The sequence below is a fragment of the Megalops cyprinoides genome, chromosome 4, assembly GCF_013368585.1.
Source record: "Megalops cyprinoides isolate fMegCyp1 chromosome 4, fMegCyp1.pri, whole genome shotgun sequence".
Lineage (NCBI taxonomy): Eukaryota > Metazoa > Chordata > Actinopteri > Elopiformes > Megalopidae > Megalops > Megalops cyprinoides.
This window is the reverse complement of record NC_050586.1, coordinates 7,769,079-7,792,639: the sequence shown is the minus strand read 5'-3', so window position 1 is coordinate 7,792,639 and position 23,561 is coordinate 7,769,079. Positions and strand designations below refer to the sequence as shown.

Sequence of the window (23,561 nt, the reverse complement as noted above, 5' to 3'; positions counted from 1 at the left end):
CAAACTGGGCCTTCAGGGCATGCTGTATTTTAAAAACGAGCTGATTTGGGTGTGCTGGTATCAGGCCCGGCGTTATGGGGGTGCATAGGGATGCACTGCACCCCCAGATGGACATCAGTGCACCCTCAGTTGTCTCCTTATATCCCAATGTCTACATAGCATTTATGACTTTTTGTGCACCCCCATGGATTGCAGTTGCAACCCTCTGTATTTTCTCCTGGCTCTGAGAGTGGCTGATATCTCTACAGCCTTCGTACCTTCTGCTCTGTCTCAGGCCTTGATCGCCCTCATTCACAGCCTGCTTCATCGCTGCTTGCTGATGTGCATATAGCATTAGCCAGCTTGTTTGTCTTCTGCTCGGCCTGCAGGATCAATACTTCCCGCGCAGGCTTAGATCATGACCTCCGCCTGGTACGTCTGCGGCCCGGGATCGATGGGGGGCTGGGAGTCTGTAGCCCTGGGCATTTCTTGGAGATCAGCGCTCAGGACAGGATCCTGTGCGTCCAGAACATCTGCTGGCACCGCTTGGATTGCAAAGTGCAACGCCCTTCGCTGAGGAGCACAGCCCCTCCCCGCCATACTGTCAGCTTCTTCTCTAGAGCACAGCGTGTACTCCCACAGTGCAACCTGTTCATTTCATAAGTTCCGGGCAACAGAGCTGGAGCTGTACAAGAATAAGGAACAGAAGGTTGCAGACTCAAATCCAACTCTGCTGTGCTTTGTCTGCATTGCTTACGCAAAGTCCTTAGTATCTCACCGTAACATAAATAAATGTCAACACTTCTATTGTGTGTAAGCTGATTTGGCAAGGTAGCCTAGTATGGCGGTAATGAATAGGATGTGTCATTCGTATAAAGAGTAGATTTTTCCCCTCGTTCTTGCGCCCTGTATTTTTCATGTCTGCATTGTGAGCAAGTCTGCATCTGCATGCATTTGCATTTTGACAGGAAACATTATGTGAGATAAAAGCGCTATTCCAGTCTGCGGGGTTCTCTCCTCAGCCGAGCCAGGAAAAAGTGTGAGCGGTGGGCTTTGATTACAGGATGACATGTTTGCTGTTGATGTCCTCTCCTTCCCGCCCCTGGCGATGTTATTATATCTGCAGTGGCTAAACAGCTCATCTGGCGCTGCTTGCCTTAGCTTCAGTACAACCAGCAGAGTCAAATTGTTGTGAGTGAATGTTTTTCCCACTCAAAGCAACAGCCAAGCTGTTGGCATAGTACACACAGTCTGAACTTTTGAATGGTGAGGCAGCTGGTTGATTAAAAAAAAAAAACAGTATTTCCTATTTGACTACTTGACTATAAGCAAGTGGGAATTTATTTCAGAAATTTTAAACCCCCTTACCTTTGGCATGAGGTTCTTGACAGATTCATGCAGGACAGTGTCATTACCGTGAGAAGTGCATGCTGGCTCTTTCCTCTGCTGCTTGGAATTCATTGTTTTTTTGTTTTTTTTTTGACATGATGCATTTAGAATACTGAACAGGCGAACGCTTTGGCATTTCATTTTTCTGTCGGTGGAATTTCAAGCAAGGGAAAGATCATTGCAAGCAGATGCAGTAAAAGCCAAGCTTGGGTGGGGGAAAGCTGTTCACTACAGAATGGTTAGAACTCTTTGGAAAAGAGCTTGTTCGGGAGTCTGGTTTGTATTGGGCTCTGTATTCTGCAGGAGGGGGGGGCATCTTGACGTTCCTCTGGTTAGGTGTGATATCTGTGTATACAGTGCAAATTAAAAGCAGAATTTTACTGTAGCAGTTGGGGAATGTTACTTGCAATGAATAGGTTGAAGGTTCAAATCATATTCAGCGTAGTGCTGTTGTACCCTTTGAGCAAGACGCCTGAATTCCTTAACTGGTAAATAGCAGTTGTATTCATAGGTCCCATGTTGAATTGAAAGCTGGAAATTGCCCTTGAAAGGGATGCCTGATAAGATCAAGATAAAGATGAATGGGAAAGCATACCTTCAATTACATATATAATTGATTCAAATATCTTGACACAGAAGTCTATTAAACAGCCTCTGTTCACAAAACAGCTTGTGCATGTCGTGGAGCATTATGCATTGCACGTGTGGATATATTTGTTCCTTGCCTAGTCAGTGAGACTGTACCTCACAGTCGCGAATGCCGGGTGTCTTTTGAAAAGCAAACACGGGGCAGGCTACATTTTCAGTTGTTTGTCATCCGGGCTGCATTTTGTATGACCTGGACATTCCTGTGTGCCATCATTCCAGGTTTGCTTAAAAGGCACCTGGCTTTGATGTCGTTTTAGTGCTGACTTTTACAGGTTAGAATACGATTTTAATGACACAGTGGAAGGCCTGCCTCGGGCCTGCAACCAATTTACTGTCGACTGGTGGTGGGGAGGGGGGGGGGGGTGATGGTAGCTGTGATCTGAATGTGTGCTGATATCACAGTGGGTTGCTTTGCCTATTATACTCCACTCGCATGTAAAATAATACCAGGGGAAAAAAAAACTCCATCGTCGCTAATGGAAATTAAAAGTGCCAAGAAATGAAATTAATATTAAAGGATGAAAAAAAGCTTAAATGGAAATATAATCTGTAGCTCAGATCTCACGAATAATCAGTGCCTTTGATTTCTTTTGCTATTGTACCTTTCTAATAGTGCCTACCTTTATGATGATAGTCTACATTAATGATGATAACTGTAAAGAATTTTTTCCTGTCTAATAACCCATAATTATTTTGCCGAACTGTTATTTTTTCAGGGGTTGTTGCATGCAAATTGGTTTGAATGGCTTCGGTTGTTAATTGTGATTCCCCTTTCACCTACCCTTAAAATGACCTTCAAGTGTAATTTCACACTATGGATTTTGTTTATGATTTGTGTTGTTGCAACTCATTTTCCAATATCCCTGGATAAAAACTTCAGCCAAATTAATAAATAAATGAGGACTCTTTTAAATGCAGCAGATTGTGTTGGACAAAATGATGAGATCATGGGCATGTTCTTTTGGAAGCATCCCAGGTCCCAAGATTTAGTCACAGTTCAAAACCTCTTCTTGTTGAGCTCATTACGTCTCCCGGCAACCAGTGAGTTATGATGACATCTATTTCACTACCTGTCGCTACTTATGCGGAAATTTTGGCAGGCTTTTTATACAATCGTGACACAGCAAAACACACCTTCTGAATGTTCTCTGAAGCTGGCACTCTTTAATCTGATCTGAGGGAGAACGTCAGACAATAACCCCCCCCCCCCCCCCGAGTCTTTCCTCTCTTCTGTGTCAGAGGTAATCACAGTCATCAGAGGTCTTGACCAAACGTCAGGTGTCTCGAGCGGGCAGTACTGTGGAGCAGCGCCGTGGCCTGTGATGGGGGGGTGGGGGGTGGGGGGTGGTGAGCTGCGTTCCCTCCCCGCACAGAAACGCTTTCGAGGACAAACGGCGCATATGATGGCTTCCTGTCATGCCACAGACAGCCGGCATTATTAATTCAGTGAAGCCGCGAGTGATCTCGCAACAGGAGGAACAAATCAGTCTGTCAGCCCCTCTTGCGGTGCCGGCGCTAGCCGAGCCGGATTAATTAAAGCGGAGGAAGATGACAACGTTGCGCGGCCTTGCGCCCCGGCTGTAAAACCCAAACGCATCAGTCACGGCCGAAGAACACCCACCGCCTTCCAGCTGAAGTCCGAGCGAGTAAAACCGCTGTCCATGCGGGACACGCGCAAAGACATGCTGCAGAACAACAGAGAATGAGCCGAAGTTCTCTCACCAGACAAAGAGCCGAAATAAGGTTAACACGGGTAATTGCATCACACTTGGACATGTGTCATGGAACGCCCTGTAACTTCCGCCAGCAGCGGCACCATGCAAAAACGACTCATCGGACAAGCCAAACGCAGGCTTAAGTGCCTTTAAAACCGTGCCTTTGGGAACATGGGAGAGGAAGAGAGAGTATGAGAGTTAATACACGTCTGCTTGTTATTTACCCCTGAGTGCACTATTAATTTGAGAACGGCAGACGCCACGCCAGAGCACAGATGGAACGCAATTTTCTCTTATGTACGGGCGCCGGGCATGTCACTGAGAGTCGACAGGGGAAAAACCTCTCATTCAGCTCGGTCTCATTACTAGAGCGATTGTGACCAAGAGAAAAAAAAAAAGAGAAACGCATTAGGTCTGCAAGAGAATGGTTCCACCCCTCCCTCTCCCACTCCATACTATGAGGGGCTGAACTGATTGCTGTGACCTAAATAAGACGAATTATGCCACAACCCTGTCCCCTCCAACCAAACCTGACAGCAGGGTATTGGCTTCTACGCTCCTGGCTCGGAAATGGTGGCTATAATGACGTTCTCACAATTTGAAAAAATAAATAAATAAAACAAGAGCCAAAAAAAAATGTGAATGCCTAATCTCCTTAAGTGGCTATAATAAAGGGACTTGGTGTTCTTGACCAGTGTGTATTTATACCGTTACCTTGGGAAAAGCCCTGTCGTCGCACAAGCTTTTCAGACACTAGTGTTCTACTGAGCCGTTTCCAGGAAGTCCGTTCCCTGGAGACAAGTGCTAGAATATAGAGGAATTGTACTGCTTTTGGGATGCCTTTAACACTATTAGACAAAACATCATTATGGGCTGAAAGCTGGATGAATAAATCACTCTTGTTTTTTTTTTTCAAAGTTTTTGACATTTTACATCTTAATACCACAAATAGCCCTTGACAGTCTCAGACCTCAGACTTTAGAGGGCCTTCAAGGTTTTCTCTCATGCATTATTTAATGGGCATAATGATAAAACCAAATCTAAGTTACACACTTAAATCTGATATTCTACAAAAGCATTTGATCGCATGGTATCCAACTGGAAAGCAGACCTACAGAGCAAATACCTAGAAACAATTATTTATGTAGCTCTATGTCATTTCCCAGGAGTCAGTGCTGGGGATTTATTCCATGTGTTAACAACTAGACAGCCATTGTGTCTGTGCAAAAAACAGAGACAGGTATTGCTTTGAACATACTGTTTGAATAGGGAGTGAGATTTAGGATAGTTACATATCTAAGGTGGCTCTTGTGATCCCAGTTACACAGGAAATGGCATCACGATTGTACAATCAATCCCAAAATTCACTATCACGTCAGTCAAATGGCACGGGCTTCGGGGTCTTTGTGCAAATGAAAAATCAGTCCCCATGTGGCTTGATGCTTATTAACAGGGATTGTGAAGCTACTGGGAGAGCTGTAGGGATCTAGTGTGTGTGTGTGTGTGTGTGTGTGTGTGTGTGTGTGTGTGTGTGTGTGTGTGTGTGTGTGTGTGTGTGTGTGTGTGTGTGTGTGCATGTGCGCATGTGTGTGAGCGCGCGCGTGTGTGTGTGCATGTGTGTGTGTGTGTGTGAGTGCGTGTGTGTTTGTGTGTGTGTGTGTGTGTGAGTGCGTGTGTGTGTGTGTGTGAGTGCATGTGTGTGTGTGTGTGTGTACTATCAGCGTACAGAGTCACAGGAGCAGTCTCCCGCATTATTACTTCTCTAATGTGAATCTTGCGGGGTCCAGGTGAGCCGCTGTGAAGCCCGCTCTATTACAGGATCCCATTCAACCCTCCTCTTGTCTCTTTTCTTCTCCTCCCTTTTATCCCTCGTTGCCTATTACTGGCCGAAAAAAAGCTCATTCCGTCTCCAGCCGCAAATGATTCTAATCAGCCCGTGCTGCCGCAGCTCCCCCGCAGGAGAAAAGGGGGTTCGGCCTTCGCCACCCCTCCCCATCTTCATCTTCATCATCTTCATCTTCCAGACAGAGGCAGCACTGACTGTGTTTCTCCGCACAGACCCTCTCCAGATGTTGCTCTAACATCTCTGCTGTATCGCTGGGGGTGGCAGTGTGACGTAGTGGTAATGAGCAGAGCTTGTATCCAAAAGGTTGCTGGTTCGATTCCCCGCTGGGGCGCTGCTGCTGTGCCCTTGGGCAAGGTACTTAACCCACAGTTGCGTCAGTAAATATCCAGCTGTATAAATGAATAAAATTGTAACCTATGTAAGGCACTCTGGATAAAAGTGTCTGCTAAATAACAGTTATGTAATGTATATAATATAATGTTGCTCTCCCCTCCATTTGCATAAGGACTCCCCTCTTCTCTGGGGGGATTTGCATCAGGGAAACCGTGGCTATGCTAAAAGAAACAGACTGCCACAGTCACCCTTCAGTCGCATGAAACGCCACACGACAGCAGGCGTGTCACACGGCGCCAGGCGAGCGAGCCGATCAGGGCAGCCTCCGGTTGGCACCGCTTTCTCCACACCGCATTCTGAGAGCCGTCTCGTGTTTCGCCTCTCTGCCACATGCCGACGTGGTCTGCATTAAACCCGCACACCGGGAACAGAGTGTCTGTTCCTCCACAGTTCCCAGGGATAACAGTGTCACCCCCCCCCCCCCTTCCCTCCCTCCCTCCAGGAGTTTGACATGAATCTGCTGGATGGTTGGCCCACCTAGGGCAGGGATTCTGAGCAGGGTGACCTTGGCTGGCGACCGGGAGGAAAGGGACTTTAATTAATACGGGACAGGGACCTGGGGGTGGCGGGGTGGTGCAGGGGAAAGTGGGGGCTTCACCTTGTTGGCTCAGGGCTTGGCAGAGTTTCTGCAGCAGGCTAAGCTGTGGGAAGATCTCCACTTGCTTTTAGCTCACTTAAGGTCAACGTGCATGACAAAATATTCCTCTCTGTGCACATACCCCCTATTTAGTACAGTCACTAAACGTTTGCAATTGAGGACAAAGTGCCATACAGAGCCGGCTGAAATGGCATGCAAATAGTATGGAGCTACAATAAATACACTAAATGGAGTCTCAAACAATACTCTGGTAATATTTTAGATTCACTGTATGCAATCGTAATCACTCAGTTGTGACAAGAGGTACATTTTTTTGACAGGTCTGCCCATGGACATATATGAATATACCAGAAGTATGCTAAAACTGTGATATTAGGCCTGACACATCCACTTTGAAAACAAGCTCCGGGGGGAACATACTCTCAGCTCCTTCTCGCTCCGATAGGAATGAATCACTGGCACATTTGGCAGCCTGCCCCTCCCTTGGATGACACCCCGTTATCGATTGCCAATGTCTGGCTGATACAGCATGTTATGTGGGCGGAAAAAAGGGGGGAAAGAGGAGACAACCGCACCTTCCTCTCAAAGTGAAATGCAGGACCTTGCCTTCCTCCCGGCTGGGAGAAATCGATACGCTACCCTGGAAACGAGCTTGCTTGCGCGCGCTCATGTACATGCACATTTGCACGGAGAGGCATGACATCACCTATTCCTTTTAATTGCATTTATGTTCCCCCCCATAATGTTAAGGGAGCACGCGAAAGGCCTTGACCGTTGGCTGTGTTATGACGGCTCCGAGACAGCCGTGCCCACTCCTTCCTTCTTCCCCCTGGAGGCTGGCGTGCCCTCAACCGCCACTTCCATCAACTCCTGCCAGTCAAAACCCCCCACGAGCCAGAATGGGATTCACAGTTCAGGGTTTTGCCCTGCGGCTATTCCTCAAGCAGCATTATGTGACCAGGCTCCTCAATGCTCTGGTCCGGCGGGCGGGGGGGAGGAGAGCCGACTTTGCAGAGGAGCCGGGGCTAATGAGGTGCGTTCGCCAACACAAGGCCGCTTCATCATTACGACTCCAGACGTGTGTCCTCGTGTGCTCGTGTGCGCGGGAAGGGGCCCCCCGCGGGCGCCTGGGAGAGCGTCCCGGGAGGAGGAAGCGCCAGGCCGCAATGCTGCTCACGCCCGGGCCACAACACTCCCCGCACCAACTGCGCACCGCCCACTCGCCAACGCCGCACAGACCCTGACACTGCCACTTGCTGTCTTGTCACACGCTCTCTGGCTCAGCAGGCTGTGTGGACAGAGGAGGGAAATCACACCCAAGACCAATAACCAGGACAGGATGCAGGGTGACGAAAGGGAAACGAAATGAAAGGGAAAAAAAAAAAACACTCTTTTAATGCTCCAACTCTATTTACTGCAAAAATAAAACCAGCGCTTCCACCTGGTATGGTCTTCGCCAGGTCGTCACTTTGGGAGACTGAAATAAATCTGACGCCGCGTCAGCTGTTAAAGCGGTCTCTCTATCGCCGTCTCGACTCAATTCAACCAGCTCTTGTCTCAGATTTGGAAGCTGAAATAAAAATGTCAAACAAACTGAGGTTTTTATCCGGCATACGCATTACACCAAAGCTACTAAATTGCACTCAGATCTCCACTCATAATACAGTGGGGATATTCGAGTTTGCGCCAGTCTTAATAACCAACCTGCTACCCCCCAGGATTGAAAGGGCAGAGGTGCCTGCTGTGCTCTGCGGTAATGGTCAAAGTGGAGGGCTAAGTCCCCGTGCAGGCTGCCATGAATAAATGATTACCCTCAGCGCTACACTCCTTTCTTCCCGGAGCCAACGCCATTTTCTCCACACGTCCCCCCAGCGGACCCGATGGCTCACATCACAAGGTTTTGTTTTTGCAAAGGCATGAATGTTTTAGCATCCCTCCATTATTCATCCAGGCCTATTACGAGGCCAGCGAAGCCAGGGAAGACCCACGGCAGATCCAGACAGAGGTGTCACGCCCCCCCTACCACGCTCCAACCCCCAACACCCCCCCACCCCCTCACGTTCCACCCCACGTCTTTTCCAGCCCCCGATCCACCCCCCGCCATCTCCTCCAGCCCGATGTGCCCTCTGCAGTCGCAGCCCAGTTTGCCATTTAGAGGGCTGGACTGCAAATGCAGCCAGGGCCAGAGATGGCAAGTCTGGCAGTCTCCGCATGTGAGCGAACCTTCATACCCATACCCCTTCCCCCGGTGCGGCCAACCTGATGACACACCTCTTACCTTCCTCTTCCCACCTGTACGTGTGCGTGTCGAAAAACAAAAAAACGCTTTTCCCGTCCCGTCTCGCACACGCCACACAAAGTGTGCATTTTGCACACACCAGATCACCAAACACACAGATGTATGCGCTGGTAGGTGGGCTAGGATGCCGTGGAGCTGGCATTGCAGCACATAAATCTCAGTTGCTGAGCTTCCTGCAGTGTCGCCACGCAGTTCCGTGGATGAGGACTGAGTGCGTAACTGAGGCAGAATGGGTCCAACCAGTTCCAACCAGTTCCAGCCAGTTCCAACCAGGTCCAGTCAACCATGACATTTTCCCTCTTTCAGCTGGACACCAGCTGAAGGTGATACAGAGGACACCCAGGGTACCTGCAGCTTCACCTCATTCCCTGAAATGCCTACATGCATGGCAAGACACAATGGAGACATACAGTGAACTCCAAAAGTATCTGCAACATTGCATTGGCCTGAAAGCTTTTACATGCGCAAACATTTATATGACTAACTGCAAAAGCATTTGGAATGACACATTTTTTTTGTTTTGGCTCTGTAATCCAGCACTTTGGATTTGAAATGATACAATGAGTGTGGGATTAAAGTGCAGACTGTCAGATTTAGTTTGAGGGTTATTTCAGTCTATACCGGATGAAACATTTAGAAATTACAGCAGGTTTCATACTTAGCCCACCATTTTAGGATCCCACAAGTATTTGAACAGATTAACACTATAGTTTAATAAAGCGGTCAAGGTTAGAACTTGGTCGCATATTTTTTGCATGCAATGGACTGTCTGAAGTCTGCCACCAATACACATCACCAGACGCTGGGTATCTCCGCGCGAGAAAGGAGAAATTAACTGCATCACTGCTGTCTTGAAACACAGAAACTTTATTGTTTGCTTACGCTTTAGTCAGTGACCTTTGCTGGGGAATCAATGCTCTGCCAGGCCTGTACTATAACCATCTCCATTTCTTTCTTGTGTCAAGGGCTTTTGTCTTAAATCTTATCTTCAGCATGTGAAATGCATGTCTGTCCAATTACTTTTGGAGCTCATTGTATAAATGTGTGTGTGTGTGTGTGTGTGTGTGTGTGTGTGAAAGCTTGCAGGCTGTAGGCTGCAGGAGGAGGCTGTTGACACAGAGTGGTTGTTTGTACTGTGGTTCATTAACAGCCTCCCCAGGAACCCTCAGGAACACCTGGGTCACCACCATTGGCCCATCTGTCCCCCGGCCCCATTGCAACGGCGGTGTTCAGTCAGGCAGCAGCAGGTATCCCACATACAGCATGCTGAGAAGGCTTTGAACACCCCCCCCCCCACACACACACCCCTGCCCCCAACCCTGCAAAACCACACCCCAGCCGCAGCGCCGCCCCCTCCCACCACCACCGCTATCACCGCCCTACTTTGCGGTCTCCAATACCCTCGGCAAGATCAAAGAGGCCAGATTATCTGTTGAATTGTAATGAGAGCTGACGTACCCAGCACTGTGAGCTGAAACAGAAATGGCACGTTCCTCCTCCCTCTTTTTCGGTCTCCTCTGCCATCTTGATGTGTCCTGGCCTCTCTCTATCCCCCTATCCCCTCCGCTGGCGCTGGAGTTTCGAAATGTGACGTGCAGTGTGCCCTAACCACCCCCCCAGCACATGACAAAATCTCGATGCTGACCAGGGGTCCCTAATTCTCCGCTCTTGACGCTCCTGCTGTGACAGGCAGTGGTGGGGGGGGGGGCTGCTGGATGCTCAGCCAGATGAGTCACGGTTTCGGCTGTCGACTCACCACCTCCGCAGGGCCGGCACGAGCCCCGTCGTGTATGCATGAAACACACCACTCAGGGCGGCACTGCCGCTCCCAGGCGTTCTGAAAATCACATGGCCCCGTCTTAACGGGACCCCGGTAATCATGAGCGCACTTCATACTTCGGTCCGTATCAGAGCACTTCTGGTGCTACAGAGGAGAGTGGCTCGTTGGTGAGGATGCACGGCCATGATTCTGTCTCTGCAATGAGGGCCTGGGAGACCCACCACTGAGTAACCGCTTCGCTCAGCGCTATTCCCCACTGCTGATGACTCTGGAGTAAGAGTCTCCCTTCACGAGCAGCTTTGACCTCATTGTCTCATCTCTTACTTTAAATAGAACCTTCGTCTGCTCTCTGATAAAATTATGATAAGATTTCCTTTTATTTAATGTCACCAGTTATATTTTAATATGATGTATTGGTACGTAACTTGTAAAAGCTGGCTCATTAAATACATTTTTATGGAAACAAAGAAATGACCATTTGAAAAGACAGGGGAAAACGTGTGGCAGAACGTACAAGCTAAAGCACAGACAACTTCCAAAGCTCTTACAAGCCTTATTTTTTAAATTTTTGGTTGGTCCAACAAATCCCTTTCCCTAGGTTTTGTTTTGTGGAATCATAAGTGACTTTTGTATAACACATAGTACATTTGTATAGTAAATGGATATATATTCATATGCCGAAACGCAGCACCATGCACAAATCTACGGGGTGTAGAGGATGACCTCATTTCCTTTGATTAACTTGCAATGCCGTACCGTGAAAATTAATAAAAGCATGGGGGATATGCAGATCATTGTTCTCTGAGGACATCTCTCTCTGGGAGAAAGAGGGATGAATTTTTCCCCCTCTTCAGATGCCTGTAAGAGACATAGCCTCCTATAGCTCTGTTCTTACCATACCATTCCCGGGGATTAAGCAGGACCGGGAGCTTAATCTTCTTGTCGTGGCAGAGGGTAGAAGGAACGATTCCTTTGGGTTCTGAGATTCCGCTCGCTGTGAAAGGACCCCAATTACCAACAGCCTTTTCAGTCCCTTTCTCCAAACGCTAAATCTGGGTCGCTGAAGGCATGTCTTTGTTGCACATCTCCCACAAACGGAGAAACACACTATTGCTGTTGTTGGTCTGGGCAGAGTCCCACCAGCTCTGTGCAAGCCCAGTGGTGGCGTGCAGCACAAATATTGAGACGGACTCCGCTAGGTGTTTAACGAACCATGCACAGTGGATGCAAATGTGGTCCAAACTTGCGGTGCTATGTTTATAACGCCTATCTCCAGTAACACTTTTCCCCTTTTGATTATTTAATGACCTATACTTGACAATTTTGGACGTGTTTTTGAGTTATGTAAGTATTACTATGTAATAAATTAATGCATTGAATACATATTTTGTGACTGTATGTATCAAGCACTAGCCGTGGAAAAGAATTTCCTCTCTGAGGACAATAAGCTATCTACCTAAATAGCTAACTAACTAACTATCAATCTATCTACTCGTGTCTTCCCAATGTATCCTCAATTTGCTAATTTCACCAATTGCTGTTGCATCCCGGGGTAAAGTCCTTAACTCACACTGCCTCAGTACACTTCCAGGTAGAAGTCACTGGATAAGTGTTTGCCATGAAATGTAATATAAAAGATAAGCCCCCTGCTTATTTAAAATGAGCTACAAGGCACTAGGTAAAAGAAGAACAAATGTTAGGATAGAGTAAAAATACGCAATGTTCGGTCATGAACACGGTGACATTTAACCGTGCAGGGCTCCAAAGTTTGTTTTTCTTGAACAGATCGTATCAATTCAGTGAAGGGGATACAGCAGTTGCATGGCAATGGTAGCCAACTACATCACAAGGCAAAATGCTCTGAATTATTTTTGTCGCTCTGGTGTTTATCTTCTGTGTTTGAAGTCCCTCTTTTTTAAATTTCCAGCGCGGCATCCTCACAGTCCCCTGACACCCCTCGCTATCCGCGATCCCTGTCAGGTTCGCCACTTCCCGTAGACGTTCATCCGCGCGAGTGTGCGATTTTAATCACGATAAGGGCCTTAGAAGAAGCCTAAGTCCCTTGTCACAGGTTGAGGCGAAAGAGTTGAGATTGATTGGATTGACTTTGCAACACAAGTGGGACTTTTGCTACTTTCCCCGCTGAAAAGGGACAAAATTTAATAACCCGCAAGGGCATGGTGAAGCTGGGCCAGTGGAGGGCGGTTAGGCTGCTCGAACAGAATCATCACAGCTGCAGAGCGGCCTCAATTAGGATTTCACGGAAAATGTGATTACACCACCAGAGTGATTTTTCTCTGTTATGTGAACAGAGAATAATCATGAATGACTTTGTTTTCCTGCTGTATGAAAAAGTCATTCATTTTCCACATACTGCTTGTACCCCCCCCCCCACCCCCACCCCCCACCCCCGCCTCTTTCCCCGCCCCGTCTTGTTTCATAACCAGGTTGTACGAGTCATTTCCATCTTGGTCGCCTGTTTTGATGAGCAGTTCAGTCTCTGCCCCTCTAATGCTTTTCCTCAGGTCGTTATGAAGTATAACGACGCAAGTCGGGGGTTGTTGATGACCTAACGATACAATCCTGAGGGCATGTTATATAAAACGCAGTAAATGGGTCAATTCCAAATGATTAATTTAAAACATTAGTGGTCAGGTGTTTCTGCGCTAATGGTCACTGCAAAGAGAGGAAAAGCCTTGATCATGTTGCATTTCAATGTCGGGTTCTACCGTGATGACGATTTTCTTTACACAATTCAATATGTTACACAATTTTACAATCAACATGTACTGAAATAATGACTAGCGGTGTTTTCAATATGACAAGTCAAGCAAAACCATGTCAAATCATTTCAGTTCCTTCGGTAGGACAAACAACGCTATTTTAAAATTGTGAATTTGATATATAAAGGAAATTATCAGGCCTGGATTACCGCTGTAAAGCTGCTTTGTGAGAACTTATGTTGTAAAAAGCACTATATAATAAACTGAATTGAATTGAATTGAATTTATTTAGGAATATACCAGGCCCCCAGTTAATAACTGTAGCTTAGGGACATGAAAGGAAGGGAAGTTAAAATCCACACCATTGGTGGTAAGAGCCCAGGAGAGTCAAATCGTACCTTGCAAGGCCAGTCAAAATAAAACCCACCACAAACTATCTACAGCCCATGCATCTCCTCAGAGTCAGAAGTGTACACATCCCTCTCTCAGCTCTAGGACCTGCTTAGTCATGGATGGGACAGATGTCACAGCCACTGAGGGTGCAAGTAGAGAACACGACAATACCATTTTTTAAACATTAATAGCCTGTGATGGAGAGCATCAAAATTGGTGTGATTCTGGGTGCTACTGGATGGCAGAAAAAAGAAGGGGGGTGACAAAAATAAATGTGATGGAGATGGGGGGTTGGTGGTGGTGGGGGAGCGGTGGTGGTTGTGGTGATGGGGGGGGTCAAAAATACCGCCCAAATTGGTGTGAAGACCAGGGAGGGCCTTCTTCTGTGTTACCATGGCAGTATCTGTTTGAGAGGAGATTAAGTGGTTTCGCACCCCTGATCTGTGTGAAATTCACTGGTTGAGGCGGACTGCCGTTGCAGGATTCTGAGATGCAAACGGCCTCCCTCGCAGACCCGCTGATCTCTCAGCTCTGATCCCGCGGCCCAGGGAGGAGTCAAAGCCAACTCCACACAGAAAAACCACACAGAAAAACCCTCTGACAACACAAGCCTTAACGTCTCCCACAGCCAGGAGCTCAGACCGTATCAAATGACAGGCTGCAAAACGGGGCCATATCAAGATTCTATTTTCCCGCTACAATTGCATCACAAAAAAAAATGGTCTGGTTTGTTACCAGACTTTTTGTGCCTGGTTTCTCATTTTCTTACATTGGTTTTGCACAGCAGGAAGTACATGCTTTATGGCTGTTTTTTTTTTTGTACTCTGCATGTGTCTTGTTGTCAGCAGGTGGTATATGTCGATTTTAACTAGGATAAAAAAAAACTCATGCACACACATTGTGCTCACACTTCAGAATTCGTCACTTCTGTTTAAGCTGCTAGAATTTGCTTTTTCAAAACATAAAATCAATATTTGCTTTCAGCATATATTTTCATTTATTATAGATGCTTTTCTCTAAATTGAAGCTACATAACCAGTCATAATCAGTATATTAAAATGGAACACGACTAAGAAAAACATACTCATGAATGAAAATGAAATAAAATGAAATGAAATAAAAAAACTGATGAACTTGAAATAAGATATAAATGTTTGAACTTGAAAAAGCACACCTGCAAAGCGCACAACATCATATTAAACACACCTTATGTCTAATTACCATGTTATTAATTATCTGCAGTAATGTCCTTACTGAAGAACTGAGACATGCAGCCTGTTCATAACTGATGAACAGTGCCTGTTATATCTGTCCTACCTTTTTTTGCGAACATTCTAAATGACTCTTTGACAGAGGGCTGAGTACGAGCTTGACTACCTGGTGACTGGGTTTCCTTTCTGCATTTCTCAACAATTGCCTGATAAGTATTTCTGACATTTCTGACAATTTCTGTAACAAACTTGAGATCACGTGATAAATGAGTGCTCACAGTAATTTCCCACAGAACCCCTGTGCAGTGCCTCTCTTGCATCTCTCCTAGGGATTAGCGAGTGTGCAGCTAGCTGGCTTAACACTCCTGAAGGAAATGGTATCAGTGACTACAGTTCTCCAGTTAGCATTAGTACAGTACGCACCTCATCGGACAGTCACAAAGCAAACACCAATGGAGCATCAACAAAATTAACCAAGTATGACTTTACAGTGGTCAACTTGTTAATATATCAGCTTATACGAAAGCGAATTTAATTTTGTCAGAGTCCTTCAATTTAACACTGACTCAAACCTTATACTGTCAGGGCTATTCGGCCTGCCGTCAATATGAAAAAGCGACAGAAACAGTCTTAAGCCTCAGTCCCATTTGGGAAAATAACAACCACACTGACAATGTGGTAACTTCCGCAAGGGCAGTTATCAAAATGACCAAGAACAATACCAACAGCTATCATTGCAATCACTTATAAAACACAAAATATGTCAGTGCCATTTTAAATTATATTAAATATGCTACAATATAATACTATTAAATGATACTGAATGACGCAGAGGCCATTACTGAAATAGAAAGGATTGACAGGAGTGTTTAATAAGTATTACCTCTGTAGTGACTGCTAGTAAATAATAGATTGTTATTGTTATAGTTCATAACAATCATCATCATCATCTTCAGAGTGAACAGGTAAAAAAGTCTCTCCTGTTCTGTTATACTTGGGTGATGAGACTTGGCCTTTTCTTCTAGATCCTTCTTTCTGTTTTGTTAAGAAAACCCTTAGAGCTGCAAGTTATGAAGAGTCTCTCTTGGATGCCTGCCTTGCAATAAAGCAAGACAAGTAATAAAATTACCTGTGTTGTACACTGCAACTTTCTGCTTTCAATATTCTAAAAGGAGCCATTAGGCAAGTTTTGGGTAATATAAAATTCACAGTTAATAAATCTTAATTGCAATATAGCTCACAATAAATATTTCACAAACATCTCTTAAAGCAGCAGAAACCTACTTATGCAAGGCTTTGTTGTTGTCATGGTACCCTTCACTACAAATGTTTCATGTATGAACATATCATGGAACCCCTGTTCAGATTCTAGCCATCAAATATGAAAACGCTGGCAATACCGGACAGACACAGGCATGCAGCTAAAGTCTGGTTAACAAATCAGACACTTGGGCACCGAGATTTATTACAAACTGAGGGTAACTCATCCATCACAGTGTGCTTTATTAGATAGCTGTGCAGGCCCTTTGGCAGCGGGTTGGCATAAGCACTGCAACATTTATTTTTCTATAAACCATTTTCAGGAAAGCTCCCCGTCTCTGTACTTTCACAACTTTGCATCTTAGCACACACCAGCACAGAAAACAGGAATGATTCATTTGCAATAATACAAAAAAAAAACTGTAAAGAAATTGGAAAGAGTTTAACTGTTTTTGTTCCATAGTCTATGAACACAATACAAAACCAGTTCATGGGAAATGGCAGCACTGTGAAAACAGGAACATTTTAAAGGCATGACTAATTTATCCTCGTTAGGGTCACTTGGTTAAATAAAGGAAATCTGAAGTAAAATAAAAACGTGGCGAGACCTTGCTGATTGCTATTCCAGACAGCACTCTTTCATGTAATAGGTCTTCCTAAATTATAAAGCTGTCTGAGAGCTAAATTAAATGGGGAATTAAAAATGACAGCACATCATGCGTGAAGCAGGTGAATGGGTTCAATGCTGTGAAGACTCTTTCTGCCGGCCAACAGGGTGGGGAAAAGGGTGGATGTGGAGCTCCTTCTCAAACAGGTTGCCCTAATGTGCAGTACTGTACAGTTCCTGGAAACAGTATTCTCCAAGGGCTACTCTTCAAACACTGGAAAAAGGACTAATTACAGAGACGTGCTCTCTGTCTGGCCACTATTCTAATTAAATGGTTCTTGAAGAAAATGAAATCCTTTGTCAGGCTGAGCTGGGGAAAGGAGACTGGCCTTTGAGAAATAAATGCAGCAATTCCACTGTTTTTTTCCCCCCAGATGTTCCCAGGCATTGAATAGCAACACTCGCATACCAGTACAGACTAAATTCAGCTGGGCTTCTCTCCAACAGTTTGATGTGCAACACAGAAGACGTATGTAGCCATACAGTCCGTCTCTCATATGTTCAGCACATATGGACATCTCACACACTTACATACGGTAATTCATATTTCATATCTTACACGACATCCATGTATACAGCTGGATGCTTACTGACACCTGCTCAAGCATGAAACAACAGCATATCCCTGGAATGTGAAGCAGCAATCTTCTGGATATGCCCCTACAACACACTGCTACCCCTATATTCATTCTCAGAAGACAACCAAAGCTGTCACACCACGTCAGGAGAATGCCCAGAGTGGCCGCATTTATGGCGAAAACTCCAGATAAGTCCAGAGGGGCAACGTGGCTCTCTGCGCACCTAAACCGCAAAGGCAATGTGACACTTCGGCAGGGATCTGAGATCAGGGGAGACATGGAGAGAGCGCGAAACACAGCTTGCAATCACCCGCTGGGTGGCAACGGCAAATAAGGCCCTCGGGGGGGGGGGGGGGGCAATGATGCCTCTGAAATTGTTTTAAGGGCCTGTGTTCTGGACATCTGTGCATGACCACAGGGGCCTGCAGAACACAGCAAACTGCCGAACAAAACCGAGGGATTGCGTTTGGGGTCATCTGATCCTGTTTCCAGGGGAACAAACTACAGTGCTTCCCAGCCCAAGACCAGCTTTGGCACAATCAGGCGCAGCGATCAGCAGGAGGGGTCTGTAGAAGTTGGGTTTGTAGAACTGTGTGGTGCACGCACTTGGAAAACATTAAAAGTCAGTGCCATTCTATGATAGAGGACTGGCTGTGCATATGCTTTATATGGTGCACCTTTGAGCATAAACTGCATGAACTGTAATTGGCAGGGCAATACGGCAACTTTTCAGAACTGAGGGCACGAGCAATAAATATTGTCATCTGATTGGGAGTTTGCACTGGTGAGTAGAGGACAATAAAATATTTCTGGGCATCATGCAGTAGGCTATTTTACCACCTTACCACCTTGTATATTTCCTGTGGACTAACAACCAAATCGAGTTTGACAGTATCTTCAAATGCACCCATACAGACAGCACAGAAGCCTTGGTATAATATTACTAAAACTACTCATTTCTAGTACCTTGAGGCAGAACTTTCTTTTTTCAGTTCCACTTAATATATTTTACACGCTTCAAAGTTGTACTCGGTGTGAGGAAAACGGTATCTAGATGGTAAAACTCCTTCATGTCTTTGGTTGGCCCGGAGCTCCTTGGCCACGCAATGGAAGGAGATGACTAACGCGGCATCTGCCTGCTTCAGGAGGTGTCAGACTGTCACTTAGCACTAGCAGAGGCCCCGCCGAATGACTCAATAAACGTACAATAAACGCTTTGATAGCGGCGGCACAAGAATAGATTCCTTCGCTGCGCTTTCATGGGGAGGCTTTTCGGTTCTAGTATATATACTTTCTGGGGGAGCCATAGTTCTGTCCCTGCAAGTCTTTCAGCTCAGATTAGCGAGATCTGCACCCCCCCCCCCTCCAAATCCTGAGGGAGGAAGGACAAGCACGAGGAAGCTGCCTCCTTGTAAAGCCGCTTGAGAGAAACTCGAGGGCTGATTGTAATTACCTGAGGAGAACCACTCACTCGGTCCTTTTCATCAGCCACTCCTTTTTTTTTTTTTTTTTAAATAGATCCTCTGGTAAACCTGAGCCAGCTCCGCGAGAATGAGGCATAATGAGCTGGTCCCCACACGCAGCTCCCAGTTGGTTATCTCGCACGGATGTTCTGAGTCGTGACGCGCATTGTGGCTGCACCTGTGTGAGGCAAGCGAGATCTCTCAGATCAGATGACTCTCCCTCTGGATTAATGGGAGACAAAACACCTGCCTGTTATTGATACAGGAATCCTGTAACCATTTAGAGATTGTCTGAATTTATAGATTATTCTGTTTTGTGATCAACAGAACAGCTACACGTACTAACAAGCAATAACAGAAACAGTACTGGAAACCTACCTACGGACCTACTGCTCGTAAATGAATGAGCTTTTTCATTTCAGTTGGTTACACTACTAAATTTTGTATGGTCATTTAGCAGATGCTCTTATCCTCTTTTCAAAAATATGAAAAATATGAAAAATATTTTTTTCTTAATGCGTGAAAAAGTCATCAGGTAAGACGAGATGACCTTCAAGAGCAAACACACTCCCACCTCCATCTGTATCCCCCAGAGCCATACTGCACAACTGTATGAGTCCTTCCGTCTGGCCTGATTTGAGGGTGACCCCTCGATGTCAGACGCAGAAACTCCTCCGGTGACAGCGCCAAGCACAGAGGTGATTGTCACATCCAATTCTATAATGCGGTCGCCTGCAGCCTGCCTAGAGCCAGTCGCGTCTCAGCCCTTTGTCAGAGGCCCACAGTGTAATCCCCCCAGAGGCCTGAAAAATGTCTCCATACATCAAGAGGGTGCCATGCCTGTGCTGTGAACGGCGGCCCCCGCATCCCCGCACTGCATCACAGACAAAACCTGTCAATCAAGCAGCCTCGGCAGTGCGGCCTCCGGGGCTAAATGACATGGCTAAGCGTGCTCGGAGACGCGTGACATGCAGGAAGTGCGTGCGGATGGGGGAGCCCTTTACCCATGCTGTCCCCCCTGCTGAAAAACCCAAGAAACAGAGCTTCCCCCCGGGTGAGTCCTTCCTCTGGAGGGATGGAGAGTAATGGAGCATGGTGCTTTGTTAATTCAGAATGGGGCAGTTTTATTGAGCACATCCAATGGATTTAAAGCCTGCGTAATGTGTCCTTGGATGCAATTGGTTCTCTGTTCCTCATTTCTCAAGAGGGACCCTCCTTACACCATTCCCTTGACAACTCAGGAGTTGCTTATGGACAGGGAGATATAGGGTATAGTAGGCCACGTTCCTTGTACGAGATTTACAACCACATCTACCAAGCTCTGGCACTAGGACATTGTAGGAGTCATCACTGATCAATGGCATTATGTATGATAAGGAGGCACGATTAATCAGCAAGGGCACACTAAACACATTCCACGCCTAGTTCCATACTTTATACTTCTGTGGTGGATGTATGGGAAAAAAAAGACTGTGACCATATGTGCTGATCTATCCAGCCAGCTCAGAGATCCCACGGATGGATACCTCCTGACGATCATACCTTCTGCTTCCTGTCTGATCACATCACCTCGAACCACAGACACACTACATTTGAAATAACCTGCATGAGGATTGGAATAAATAAAACAAAAAAAAAAACACCAGCCCACCTGCTAATGCCCTTCCACTTAATAAAGTCAGCATACATATCTGCTGTGTGCCGTGTCACTATTTGATTCATCCTACACTGAATTAGCCATTCACTGCTATAAGATTTTACTATGGGGAAAGACTAGTCAAACTGTTGGGCTTCTTCTGAGACACTGAGCTTTCCATTTCATTTTTCTCTATAAGCCTCAGGAAAACTTGCAAAAAAGCTGAATATTGATTTCATTGTTCTGACTGATTTGAGGCTTCTCACAAACGACTCCCTGTTGTAATAGTACCGAAAGAGCAAACACATTAGACTCCTGGTAAGTGTTAGCTTGTGAGGTTCCACCAAGTAGGATAGTTGGGATTATTATTAGGCCTACAGTATTTATGACGGTCTAATTGCTTTCCTAAGAAAACAGAAAGTCAAATGTTTTTTGAGCTCACTTCTTAAGTAAACATGAGAGAAGTAAGAAATGCTACTATTGCCCCTCAACCCGATCAAATCGTCACTTTCTGTTGTACTCTCTCTTTTTTTTTTTACAAAAAAGAAAAACGCATCTTTGCCACACACCACTATCTGTTACATATCCATTGTCTGTGAGGCTAAAATTAAAATGGCTGTCTCACGCACCTTGCAATGCACCACGTCAGGAGCAACTAATCTCTGACGTTCAACACGCTTCCCCTCTTGGGGAAAAGCCGGTTCAAGTTGTTTTGGAGTCTGATCAAAGTGCTATAAATAGCCGGCGTGACAATAGTTTAGCTGGCGCTAGCTGCGTTTCGGCCATTCTAGCATTGGGGGGGGCAGCAGGGAGGAGGCTTTGGTGCCGCTAGCAGATGGCTTCATGGAAAGACTCACCAGGCCTGGGACTTCCTTCTGGGCATGCTCTGTCGAAGCCATTTGGAGTGCGGGGTCAGGTGGTAGATCAGCTGTCTGCAGATCTTGTCTGAAGACTTCAGGGTGTCAGCATCCTGAAAAATGGCACGATGAGACAGTTAACTATGAGAAGCACTCCGTGTACACCCTTGATTTGTATTCATGTGAGCTATTGAAGAGTGTCTGCAGGTGCCACATTCCCAATGGCATCCCTAATAATTGGATTGTTTATGCCTCATATCTGTTACTGGTAAACATGCACATGCCTCAATGCTATTGGTTTATTGTTTTTGGAAATTCCAGTCATTAAATTGCTGATATTTTGATTTTTTTTTTTAACCACTAGATATCACTGGCGGCTCAAGTATATTCAATAGATATATCACCTGGGCAGATAATGGTGACTTGGTGCTAACCAAAAGATGGGATTATTGTTGGTCATTGGTTTTGCTTGCATATCAAAATGTCCACATTTAACACGCCTTATAAAACATCCAGATGAAAGTTGTGGTTGAAATGCACTGGTGTCTTTCCTAACAAAATCACCTTTATTTTATATAGGGGCCCTGAGTGGTGTGTGTTTCTGTGTTGGATTACAGACATTGCAGTTATCTTTATAAATCAATTTTATTTTACGTAAGGGACCTGAGTATTGTGTGCTTTTATGGTGGATTACAGATCTTTTACTTATCTTTATAAATCAATTTTACTTTTATGTAAAGGACCTGAGTATTGTGTGTTTCTGTGGTGGATTAGAGACCTTTCAGCTACCTTTTTAAATCAATTTTATGTAATGTAATAGCCCTGAGTGTTGCCGAATCCTTTGGTGAACAACACATGCTTTTGTTATTCTCCTGCTCCTCAGTGAGCCAGTGGGGTGATGGCAGACTAGTTTCCTTTCTTTACAGAATCAGCTCGGCACATAAACAGCTCACAGCAACAAAAAAAAACAAAAAAAAAGCCTCGCAAATCTCCGCTGTGGGGAAAAAGGTGATCAAGGAGAGGAAAGAAAACCTCCTTCCAACAAAATAAAAATGATCCACAATGAAGAGAACTGCCAGCTTGTGCTGCATTTCATTCTGTCAAAGATATTAACTGGTTCCAGCTTGACCTCTGGTAAACGATCTTCATGAGAACAAGGTTGAGTTTCCTTTTAAATCACCCACAAAAATGCAATATGACAAAAAAAATGCCCACCCACAACACCTTTCCAGTAAAGTATTTGAAAGCATTTACTGCGGCTTTTCATTCGCATGGGGCTGTTCAGCATTTTGCAAGCCCTACAAAGACTGCTTTCGCATGCATGTTCAACCTGGTACCTGCACAGCCTGCAATATGAGTCTGCCGTGGCACTTGCAACAGCGCTGAGGACACCTGTAGAATACATATAACTCAAAAGCAAGCATCCGGTCTGTAGCTCTGCATCTGGTTTGCATAACCCTGTCTCTCTCCCCATTAACTCTTCAGACAAACAGTTAGGGGGTTGTTTTCTTAACAATCGTATCCCCTGAGAAGTCAAGGCAATCTGTTCTTGTCCAAAACCCCCTGGCTTATCCCCAATCGAAAACAAAAGGAAAGCAAGGCTTTTGTATCATCTCAAGAACTGATCTCTCAGTCCTCACTCTTGCCTGCTAAACACCGTTGCCTAGGGATATTCCTGCAACAAAACCCAATTTGGCTGTTTTGAGTCCACCAGAGCAAAGTAAATCTAATTACGGGGACAACACATCGATGAAGAGAATAGCACAGGGGGGAAAAAAAGCAGGACAACTTGACGTAACTTGTAGAACATTTTAGCAATTAAACCATTCACAGTGATTTTTCTTGTCTCAAAACTAATGCTATTTTTGCCCTTTGGGTATCTCACTTTATACAACACTGTTGCTTAATTAGGGCGAAGGTGGAGGTCAGAATTTTTCATTGCACGTATTTTTCGACAGCTCTGTCCCTGGCTGCAGAAATATCAGATAAAATCAGACTTCTGAGACAGCTACCCTTATAAATAAATGCACTTGATCGATAGCATACAGGTGATCCTTCATGCACAGGCAAGCACATATGCAATATATTCAATACAAATATTTCAAACTTCTTAATGCTGAATTGGC

General features: G+C 45.5%; 1 protein-coding gene across 1 annotated transcript in view; it reads right to left on the bottom strand.

Moving 5' to 3' along the window:
* lrrc75ba (leucine rich repeat containing 75Ba) overlaps positions 1–23,561 on the bottom strand; it is a 39,995-nt gene that overhangs the window by 3,894 nt on the left and 12,540 nt on the right. Inside the window, exon 3 of the mRNA XM_036525991.1 lies at positions 21,436–21,548. Coding sequence (XP_036381884.1) covers positions 21,436–21,548 — 113 coding nt within the window. The remainder of the gene's footprint in view (positions 1–21,435; positions 21,549–23,561) is intronic.